General features: G+C 41.9%; 1 protein-coding gene across 3 annotated transcripts in view; it reads right to left on the bottom strand.

Annotated features, from left to right (window-relative positions):
- Positions 1 to 1,158: 1,158 nt before the first annotated feature.
- Positions 1,159 to 12,136, bottom strand: part of uxs1 (UDP-glucuronate decarboxylase 1) — a 57,193-nt gene continuing 46,215 nt past the window's right edge. Inside the window, exons 12-16 of one of the 3 annotated variants that reach the window (XM_079519271.1) lie at positions 5,879 to 5,939; positions 4,809 to 4,872; positions 4,251 to 4,328; positions 3,073 to 3,176; positions 1,159 to 2,082 (exon numbers count right to left, since the gene is read on the bottom strand). In XM_079519271.1, coding sequence (XP_079375397.1) covers positions 1,951 to 2,082; positions 3,073 to 3,176; positions 4,251 to 4,328; positions 4,809 to 4,872; positions 5,879 to 5,939 — 439 coding nt within the window. In that variant the 3' untranslated portion in view covers positions 1,159 to 1,950. Of the gene's footprint in view, positions 2,083 to 3,072; positions 3,177 to 4,250; positions 4,341 to 4,808; positions 4,873 to 5,878; positions 5,940 to 12,136 lie in introns of all 3 variants that reach the window. The other 2 variants (XM_079519270.1, XM_079519272.1) reach the window with 2 other exon arrangements.

The raw sequence follows: 12,136 nt of genomic DNA, 5'->3' as shown, positions 1-12,136 counted from the left end.
CCTGGAACAACATATTTTCAGATGGGGGTCGGCGGCCAATTCTAGGGGTCCTTGACATGAAAAAGGTTGAGCACCACTGACATAGAAACATAGGTTTTTCAGAAAACTGTCAGGATTTAGAAGACATTTTGTAGAATCGAGTCACTTTGCCACTCGATTTGCCACTCACTTTATGCATGCGCATACCCTCTATTGCTCTCCTGTGTGGAAACAAATAATGTCTCCCTGTTACTTTGAGTGAGCAGTACCAATGTTAGTCAGTGACATTTATATATCTCTACTATAGCATACTAGTGTACATCATTCCATTCTTTCCCACAAACATGTAAATCGAAGAGAACAAATTAAAATGCCAATGTTGTGCCATAACGAACACCGTTGTCTCTCGACTCTATGAATAACTCTAAATCAGTGCCCGTGTGTACAGTATGTATTATGTAAGCATGTTCAAATTCCTGTGTTTGCCGAGTTTTTCAACAAAGGATTCTTGTAAATAAAACGACGTAGGGCTCCACGACTCATTCCACTGCACCTCACGAACAGATAAGCTTAACGATGACACCTGGGAATGGGATTCAGCAGGTCAAGCCTGTGGAGGGTACATCTGTGTGCGCACGCACACAGATGTACACACACAACCGGTGTTGTTTTCGTCGACTACCTTTTTTCACTGACGAAAACTAGATGGAAACTAAATGAAAACTAAGCTATGATGACTAAAACCAAGACTAAATATACCGACAATTTTGTCAACAAATAAAACCTAGACTAAAATGTTAGGAAGGGACTATGGTGGATAAGACATCCATTATAAGTCATTTTACACTTGGTTGCATGCTGAAAATAGCCGATCTACAAGCTTGTCTATTTTCAGCAAGTGAAAAAAACAGTCATTACGACGGCATCAGGGCCCGCCAAAATACATTTTGTTCGACTAAATCAACTGTAGATTTAGTCGACTAAAATCTTATATTTAGTCGACTAAAACTAGACTAACACAAAACATTCCAGGTGACTAAAATGTGACTAAAACTAAATGAAAGCTACTCAAAAGACTATGACTAAAACTAAAATCTAAATTTGCTGCCAAAAACAACCACTGCACACAACTCAGAAAAGCACAACAATGGAGAAAGCAAACAAGCTATAAAATCTATATATACTGTATATATTGGGATTTTTTTTTAATTAAAATAGCATTTGCACCTGAAACTGATTATAAGATTCACGGTTTTGACATTTTATCTTTCACACACACGACCATGGGATTGGTGATTTCTTCAAACAAATGCAAATGATCCATCAACAGTCTTCCTCTGCAGGTGCTTGGAGGTGTCACACAAGTTGTCCAATCCTGCAGCATTGCTGCAAGACACTAGTGTTTGTTGCACCTCAAAGAGAGAAGGGACAACTTTCCCTCTGGCAACAAAAAAAAACAAATCTTCTGTAGTCGTGGGTGAGGTACTCCCTCAGAGACACAACACAGCATGAAATAATTAAAAACCAAATTAAACAAAAAAAACACTGGCACACACTGCGAGCGTTAACACTTTTTCCCAATGCGACATTTTTAAATAGCAAAAAGCGTAAATTCACAAAAGAATACCCAAAACGTCCCCCTACCCTGGTGTCTCTCGTGTTTTTAGTTCCAGGACCCCGAGGGCACATGGTGCGTCCGTGCAACTTTTCATGTCCCTGGGGAGGGAAGCCCTTATTCTGTTGGCTCCCTGTGGGGAAAAAAAACAACAACAACCGAAAAAACGCCAGCAAAAACAGCAACGCCATTGAGCAGGTGCTGTCTCAGGGACTCGAGACTTTTATCTCGGCGTCTTGAAATACTCCAGTTCCCAGAGTGCACTTCTTCCATTTCCAGCAGAATTGCCCTTCAAGAGTACAAGAGTCCTTACATTCCTTCACTGGAGTCTTTAATGGTGGCAACGCTAGCGGTCCTCAGTTGTGTCTGGGTCGTCCTTTCTTCATGCGGGCCGCTTTGGGTTTGGGGATGTACTGGTTGTTGGCCTGGTGCTCCAGCTCTCTGCTGAAATACTGAATGGTTTTGTTCAAGCCCTCCTCCAGCGGCACCTGTTAACACAAACAAGGCTTCTTATTGGCGAGACAGTGATCAGTGCACAACACTTATACTCTGTAGCAGTGGGGGGGGAAAGTACTCAATTGTTTTACTTAAGTAAAAGTACCAATACTGCAATTTAGAACGACTTCGTTACAAGTAAAAGTACGGAATTGAACATGTACTTGTGTAAAAGTACAAAACTATCTACTTAAAGTACTAAAAGTAAAAGTACTCATATCGCAGAATGTCCCATTTCACAAGTTCAAAATGGGTACAAAAATCTATTGAAAATAGCAGATCTACAAGCTTGCATTGCAACGCATTGTGAGCTTGTAGATCGGCTATTTTCAAATGGCCGAAATGTATAGGGTTGAAGTGGTTACTGTATGTTTTCTAATAAAAATTAAAATCTCCAAAGTAACTGGTAACGTTGTCAAATAAATGTAGTGGAGTAAAAGTACAAATTTTGGCTCTAAAAAGTAAAAGTACTGGAAATTGGAAATACTCAAGTAAAGTACAAATACCTCAAAATTGTACTTAAAGGGGCATTCCACTCATTTTCAACATTTTACTATGTCATTAATATACCTTAGAGCTGTTGTGTGGAAACAATAAAAAAAGTCCCCCCATTCTGTGTTTCCTAGAACTGTTAAGTATGAAAAAAATCATTAACATGGTGAAACGCATCTTGATGACATCATCAAGATGTATTTCACCATGTTAATGATTTTTTTCAGACCTCTAGTTCTAGGAAACACAGAATCGGGGGACTTTTTTATTATTTCCACACAACAGCTCTAAGGTATATTAATGACATAGTAAAATGTTGAAAATGAGTGGAATGCCCCTTTAAGTACAGTACTTAAGTAAAAGTACTTAGTTACTTTCCACCACTGCTCTGTAGCATTATCTAAATCTATTCAACATTCAGTGCAGGGCTAGCATAATTATCAACGTAAATAAAACATGGAGTCCAAACACTGTCATTATTGTGCACATACCACAGGTTCCCAACCAAGCATCATCTTGGCTTTGCGTATGTCAGGTCGTCGCCTTTGTGGGTCGTCTTGGTTCTCTGGAAGGAACTGGATCTGACTTTGGCTTACTGTGTGTGTGTGTGTGTGTGTGTGTGTGTGTGTGTGTGTGTGTGTGTGTGTGTGTGTGTGTGTGTGTGTGTGTGTGTGTGTGTGTGTGTGTGTGTGTGTGTGTGTGTGTGTGTGTGTGTGCATATGTTGCATTCAGGCACAAAATAAAGAGATGGAAAAAAGAGAGCCATTGTTAACACAAATTAGACCCATACCTCTTAGATAATCAATAATCTTTTGACGGCATGTGAGTAACAACACACAACATACTGCACTTAACTTATAACACAGATTAGAGCAGCCACTGCTCTTCCTTTCTCAATCAATAACACAACATAACCATAACCTGAGTACCGGTAGCTGGAATTAGAGAGTTCAATGAGATAAGAGGCTAAGATGGAAAACAGATGTCTGTGCTTCTCAAATGAGTTTGAGAACCACCAATCAGTTTTTCGTGCAATGGATTCAGAATCACGAAAACCCCCTAGTTTGATATGTCACATGATCTACAAGTTCATAGCGATTTTTGAAAAATCGTGAAAATTGAAAATGTGCCGCAAATCTTTGAATATATATATATTCTTTCAGAGCAAACGTTTTAACTCAAATATTTGCTTCTAGGGGGGGGGGGGGGGGGGGGGCTTCCTGGAACAACATATTTTCGGATGGGGGTCGGGGGGCCAATTACATATAGTTTTTTGGGGTCCCTGAGATGAATAACTTTGAGAACCACTGACATTTAATCATATGTTTTTTCTGAAAACTGTCATGATTTAGAAGGTTTTGTAGAATCTGGTGTCAGGTCTAAATGGGTGAAAGCATAATGAAAATTTGAAAAATGTGCCTTATATGGTTGTTAAAGGACCACTTCGCCACTTTTCAACCCATCTTCATTGAATTGGTCCTCACTAATGTTCATGTTAAAAATACCACACTTTTTTCCTACTCAGTCTGTCTCTTAGGAGGGCTGTGGGCAGTTCAGAAACGTGTCCACCAGTAACATCAACGTTAGGCAGATTTTTTTTTAAACAAGATTTTAAAAATATATAGATTTTTATTATCGTGAGAACGATGGCTTCCATTATCGAACTTACTTTTCAGGAATAGAAAGCCTGTAGTTTGTATTAGCTTGGATTCCCCATCGTTGATGTCACTGGTGACAGTTTTCTGAACTGCCCACAGCCCTACCATGACACAGACCAAGTAGGGGAAAAGAAAGTGGCATTACAGTATATCATGAACATAGTGAGGACCAATTATATGAAGATAGGTTGAAAAGTGATGAAGTGGTCCTTTAATGGTACCCCAACTTTCAGCAGCATAGGAAAAGAAATCACACCCGTGTTAACTGAGTGGTGCAACTATACATTTATTGGTGATTATAAGCCTTTTTGAGATCACTCTGACGTGATGTCGGTGATGTCAGTGACGTCACATACTAACCATAGCAACCATGCTCACCCGTACAGGCACAAACACACACGGGTACTAACAAAGCCAGTTGTTGGAGTGGTTTGCACCACTCAAGAAAAGATATCGGCAGATGGACATTAACCGATAAAATAGGTGTCTGGAATAATAGGAAAAGCCAGGAATGAGTGGAGCTTGGGGGGGGGGGGGGGGGGGTTTGGAGAGGGAAGATACTCTTTGACGCTTACCGACAAGACTTTTGATGAGTTGGGCAAACTCCAATATGGTGTGTTCTTCTGGATTCCCCTGTGAACAGAAAATAGAGCCCGGATCTGAACAACAGCAAACGGGTAAGGTACAGATAGGAGCATGCTGGCCTGCCCAGGATTAACCAGTACAGAAAAATCACACTTGTGTGAAGTGAGGGGCGCTCTTATCATCATAAAATACATTAGCATACATCACATTCCGCGCTCAGCCAATCAAATCATTACAAACACAGACACCCAAAGCTGTGCATAGAACTGTGCAATAGAGCTGTGCTCAAAAACAAATAGACCCTTACAGGTCTGTAACTCAGAGTGAACAAATGGAACACAATGGTATATGTTTTGTTCTATTTTGTACACTCTTGGGAGTTATGGGGTGGTGTGGCCTAATGAATTCATTTACACCCATTATTTGGGTGGAATTTTCCAAATTTAGTAGTCTGATTCAGTAACCTTTTTTTGTCTGAATTTTGCGGAGGGACGCTCTTTCTCAAGTCTGCTCGGATGCATGATGGGACTAAAGCTTGCTGTATGTCATTAGTATGCCTTATTCTAGGCTACTAATGTGGGGAAGTTTGGAAAATTCCTTTACACCCAAAATATGGATGCAAACAGATGAGTGAATCGGGCCCAGGCGCGTCACCACCATTCACTGAGAGTACGCCGGGACACCCCCACTATCACAGATAGCCGAGTTCATTCCCCCCAATTTTGACCATCCGACTTTTTTTTCCCACCACTTGGACGTCAGCAACAACTCTGTTTCCCCTATATGAAAGCCTATTGGCCATTTAAGATTGATTGAACGGCAACTTTTTTTTGCCATTTTTGCCTAGCCAAAGCATGCATACCTGGGAATTTTGGCCGGGAATAGGCTACTTTTTTTTTTTAAGCCAAATTCGGCGCATGGGCATCGTCCCCTCCCCACGCTCATCCCCCCCACCTTCAGATACCCTGTGACACCCTTGATCGGGGCCCCTTGAAATGAAGACGTTTGAGAAGCACCGTTATCGAAGGACCCACATGCTGAAGAATGTGCTCACCAGGTTGACGGGGCTGCTGATGTTACTGTTCATCAACAACACCAGGCCGTTCACCAGATCACTGCAGTGGAACAGAACAGACAGGGGGAGAAAAGAGGGACATTATGTGATGTTTATTGTCTGTAGAGCTGAACTAATTGACTGCCACTGACGAAAGATTACGTCATAAAGCTCTGGAGGTCCACGGTGCCAATGACTAAAAAATATGTCATTTTGTTTTCCATGGTTTTACACTAGATGGCGCTCTTCGCTAACCTACGAGTCACTGTTTAACCTTCAGCCATAATATGGAACCAGGAAATCACATGATCGCTAAAAATCCACTCCCATTCTAGACCTTTTTTTTTCTAGATGGGTTTTGCTGCTCTCCTGGGCAGCTGCTCTTCCAGATCCGCCATTATTATGGGATTTTCAACAGAGAATTACAAAGGATTGGCCCGGCCGTTTGAGTCTTTTTACAGTGCCAGTGAAGGGCCAAGGCACTGTAATTATCAACGGGATCAGGGGATCAATTTTAGTGGACATAGAAAATCACTGGTGCTGGGTGAATTAACCCATTTTGGGCGGGAACCCCTTTTGGTGTTTCAAACATTGTTATAATTTAGCTATTGAAAAATAGCAGATCTACAAGCTCATAGCGCGCCACCGAGTGGCGCGCTACGAGCTTGTAGGTCTGCTATTTTTTTTTTAAATTTCGAGGTCAGGCCTAAATGGGTTAAATAATGATTTACTCAGGCATTGAATGAGTGTAGGTACAGTATGTGTTCGACATGCAGAGAGCAGCCGGGGAAGCATCAAGAGGACATATTAATCATTTAGTTGACCGGGGTCTCCCAAGAGCTCTATACTGGCTCCACTATTTTATACTTTGCCACATGACTGACTGAAAATCGACAAGGTTTTTTTCAGTTGCAAAATCTGTTCATGCCGTCGATCGAATCAGGAAGTAGACAGGCAAATCGACCAATGACAAAGCTTCCAGGAAAATCTTTGAATGCAGATTTTTGCAGATCTTTGAATGCACGGCAACAATTGTCTTCCCCCTAGATGTGTCAGAGACTACATTCTTTTCGGGGGAGTTTTACCCATTGCTGGCTGTCTGAATAAATCATATCGTATGGTTGTATAAGTGACACCTTTTAACAGCTGCATTTGTTGCACGTGTAATCGTGTATGTACCGCATAAGAACAACATGTGAACACTATGCTAATGGCAACCTTTTCAGCCTGTGTATACAGTGACCCTACAGTCTCAATGCCGTTTTGTCACCCTGTGGGGGGAAAACACGAGTGAAACGCAACAACAACATCTTCAAGAGAGAATTCCCCTGGGCTGTATGAGAAGAGACTAATGATTTCAGGGAAGACTTATTGTTGCCGTGAGGCCCTCCGCGATATCAATGCCCTTTCAGAAGCCATCTGACCCATTATGTCGGTCTTTTAAAAAAAGAAAAACAAAACAAAACACACTAGTGGGTCTGTCTATGTTTGCAAACACGTGTACTTATCTAGCTACTGTGTGCGTATGTGCGTATGTATGCGTATTGTATGTCAATGAGAGCATTGCTGCAAATGTGTCCTTGGACAGGCTGAGAAAGGAAAAAGCAGCAGTATGAGTCATGACCATTACTTAAATCACTTTCTCAACCCACAGCATCACGTCACTCATCTAGTATCATGACTAAGATTTATAATAATATAATAATAATAATAACCTTTATTTATATAGCACCTTTTTTGACAGTGTCACAAAGTGCTTAAAGGGGAAAACCACCCATTTTCAACATTTTACTATGTCATTAATATACCTTAGAGCTGTTGTGTGGAAATAATAAAAAGTCCCCCCCGTTATGTGTTTCCTAGAACTGTAATTATGAAAAGAATCATTAACATGGTGAAACACATCTTGATGACATCATCAAGATGTGTTTCACAATGTTAATGATTCTTTTCAGACCTCTAGTTCTAGGAAACACGGGGGACCTTTTTATTATTTCCACACAACAGCTCTAAGGTATATTAATGACATAGTAAAATGTTGAAAATGAGTGGAATTCCCCTTTAACATAAAAACAACAGTGTTACATTTTTTTTTTTTTTTTTTTTTAGCCAAGGAGCTAATAGACCTCAAGTCAGATGGCAGGCTGTTCCAGAGCCTGGGAGCCCTGCTTGGAAAGGCCCTGAAGGCACTGCAAATGCACTTCAAAATACATACTGTACGTACATACTGTATGTATGTCATCTCTTAAAGTAGCTATAAGCAATAATGTCAACATTTTAATGAACTTCCCTTTTTTTGGTATTCAGACAGCCAGCAATGAGTAATACGCTCCCCCAAAAAATGTAGTCTCTGTGACACATCTAGGGGCCACAATCTGCATTCAAAGATTTTCCTAGAAGCTTTGTCATTGGTCTACATTAAAACCCTGCAGAAATTACTAACCAATCAGGAAGTAGACAGGCAAATCCACCAATGACAAAGCTTCTAGGAAAATCTTTGAATGCAGATTTTTGCAGATCTTTGAATGCACGGCAACAATTGTCTTCCCCCTAGATGTGTCAGAGACTACATTATTTTGGGGGGAGTTTTACCCATTGCTGGCTGTCTGAATAAAAAATAAAGGAGAGAAAAGTAAACAGTGTCTCTGTTCATCAAAAACGTATTATCAACATAGACATACAGTATAATGTAGGTCAATTTTACATTACACATCCTGCAAACACGCACACAGAGGTAGTTGTGTACACACACACACACACACACACACACCCACCGCCCCCCCCCCCCCCCCTTTTTCCCTCCTGTATATGTTTCTTTTCCCTTTTTACCTCCATTATGATGAATTCCTGTTCTGTTCTTTGTCTATATAGAAGTGTCTATTTGTACGTCTCTAAATGTTTTGATGAATTGAACATGGTGGACCCTATTGTAAACAAGTGTAATGCTTAATTGGGTCGTCCACTCACAGTTAACAGCCTTTGTATTGAGTTTGTGCTTGAAATGTACTGTAATTCTGCAAACTGTTAATAAATATCACACACACACACACACACACACACACACACACACACACACACACACACACACACACACACACACACACACACACACACACACACACACACACACACACACACACACACACACACACACACACACACACACACACACACACACACACACACACACTTCCTCCGTCTCTCTGGACCAGTCAGTCATGAATTCGTGCTGCCCGAGGAAAAGCACTGAGCTGGAATCATTGCATTTTCTATCATTTTCCCATCATATCTGCAGGACCATACTGGTGGTCATTGAATACAAATCAATACATTTCTGCCAACCATTTTCCAAACCATACCGTTTTTTTTCTTTTTCATTTTGTTGGGGTTTTGAGGACTCGCATGGACTTTAAGTACACTTTACAACCTAATCTGATCACGCAAACATGTCACGAATTCTAATTAAATGTGCCATGAAGTGGTCACATCCATCTCTCCTCTCTCTTATGGTTCACAACATCAGGTACTGCCGGAGTAAAACCCCAATGACAAATAACCCATTTTGACCTGAGATCAGATTCTAAAAAACGTCTTCTACATCCTGACAGTTTTCTGAAAAAGCTATGTTTCTATGTCAGTCGTTCTTCCGATTTTTCAAAAAATATATTTTTCAATAGCTAAAGTATAACATAATGCTAACACCAAAAGGGGTTCCCGCCCAGAATGGGATAAATAATGAATGAAGCTGGCTACGGTCCCAAAATGCTAATCTGGCCCCATAATGCCCCATAGGCTGCTTGGGCTGCTGAGTGAGCCTAATCTGGGTCCACGGTGTGCTGGTGGGATCCAGATCAAGTCTATTCTAAGCTTCTTACCCTTTGTGGCTCCAGGGGGGTCAGAGAGCTGCGGGGGCCAGCCTGCCTGCCTGGGTTCAGTGCTCCGTCCAAACCCAGCGGATGCCACGACACAGCAGGGAGCCTTTTAGCTGAGCCTATACACAGCTACTAGCATATAGTCCCAAGAGATCAGTGGACACCGATGGCCGTTTGGAAAGTTATACATTGAATTAGCCATATTAGAGTACTGTGTGTGTGTGTGTGTGTGTGTGTGTGTGCGTGCGTGCAGCACATGAACGCACATACACAAACGCTTTTTGAACCCCCCACTTTTTATTGAGTTGCTTGTATAGACAATTTGAGAGAGAGAGAGAGAGAGAGAGAGAGAGAGAGAGAGAGAGAGAGAGAGAAAATACAATGCAATCTGATTGGCTAGTACTATGCATGTGTGGCATAGTTTTGAAATAAATGCAGTTAAAAGCACGTTTAAAGTATCTATACAGCCATATTTCCCCCCCGCCCCAGGCTGCGTAGATCTTATAACCGCACAGACGCGCTCGTTGTTGTGAGCACAGAGGATGCCGATGGCCACAGCAGCTCTACATAACCCATTTAGACCCAGCGTCGAAAATAAAATAAATCATGACAGTTTTCTGAAATACTGTTTGTTTCTGTATCAGTGGTGCTCAATATTTCATGGCAAGGAACCCAAAAATGTTATGCAAGAGGCCGCTGAACCCCATCTAAAAATATGTTGTTCCAGGGACCCCCCCCCCCCCAGAAGCAAAGATTTGAGTTAAAAAATATATATATTCCAAATTTAGCGCCACATTTTCACGATTTTTCAAAAATAGCAGACCTACAAGCTCGTAGCGCGCCACTCGGTGGCGCGCTACGAGCTTGTAGATCTGCTATTTTTCCAATAGCTAAATTAGAAACACAATGTTTGAAACACCAAAAAGGGGGTTCCCGCCCAAAATGGGATAACAAAAGGGGGCTTTGGGGAGGAACACAGCGGAGGCAAACACTCTGTTTTCCAGCGATAAAAACCACAGCAGCCACTCACTGCATGACCTCTACCTTTGTCTATGGTTGATACAATAAGTCAACATGGTGGGGTTTGGGGGGGGGGGATATACATGGGGCGTTTGCTCCTCACAGCAATTCTCCAAACCTAAAAAGGGACTTAGAAAAGACTTGGAAAAGGAAAAAAACGGGGGAAAGCGGGTGGAGCCAGAACGGACGTTAAACATGGAATCTTATGTTGAATTTGCATGAACAAGTTGCCATGTTCTAATTTTGTACCCCGTTAGGCGTCAGGCGGGGGCGTCAGGCGGGGTGTAATGTAAAAGCAGACTAGAAAAAGTGCCCTTCCGGGCACAGGTCTCCACCAGGAGGATAGGACTGTGTGAGATGTTTGGCAAAATGTTTAGGAGTAATATAAACATGTTAGTGTGTTTGTTTGTTTTTTGCAACAATGTTCTTTTGTTGAGGAAATGCAGAGGCAGATCACTCATAGCATCTCTGAGGATAGAATTCTGGATGAGCAGGACATGTGCAGCATTTTGAACAAAACGGGCCACTCCTGAAAACTTTGGAAGGCAATGTTAGCCAATCAGTGTAGAATCTGAGAAATCCAACAGGCTCGTCTTGATCACATGACTACAGAGATCATGTGTACCGATTTGCGTGACTAACATAAACAATGTGTTTTGCAGAAATCGGCCTCATGGTGGCGCTATAACCGGCAAATGTGGAGGGATGTAGGGAAAATGTTTTTCCATGGCCTCTAGGGAGTGCACATACATAAGTTGTCGATGCAGTTACAGGTAAAAACAGGAATTGGCCTGTTATAGCGCCACCGTGAGGCTGATTTGTGAAAAAAATAGAGGCATGTCGTCCTCGGCCTAGTGGAAATGTGCGTGTATAATTTCATGGAAATTGGACACTGTGTTTGTGATTTGCGGCATTTTGTTCGAAACGGACCAATCATGTGAGCTTTGGAAGCCAATCTTAGCCAATCAGGATGGAAGATGGGAAATTGTGCAGATATGTGTTGATCACATGACTATGGAGATAGTGTATACCGAATTGTGTGATGTATGGATAAAATGTGTACGAGTTATCTACAGAAATGTGTTTTGCCTAAATCGGCCTCATGGTGGCGCTATAACAGGCCGTTGAGGAATATTTGGGGCAGAGGTTCGTCGTTGGCATCCAGGGAGTGTGTGTGCAAAGTTTGGCATGGATCGGGCCAACGGTGCCGGAGAATAGCTGATAACGGACGGACGGAAGGACGGACGGACGGACGGACGGAAGGACACACACACACACGGACGGAGTGCAAAACATACTCTGTCCCCATGCCTTCGGCCTGGTGGAGACAATGACAGGGAGGAGGGGTTAAATAAGATGGTTTGAT

Source organism: Electrona antarctica (assembly GCF_951216825.1).
Source record: "Electrona antarctica genome assembly, chromosome: 13".
Classification (NCBI taxonomy): Eukaryota; Metazoa; Chordata; class Actinopteri; order Myctophiformes; family Myctophidae; genus Electrona; species Electrona antarctica.
This window is presented reverse-complemented; position numbering and strand designations above follow the sequence as displayed.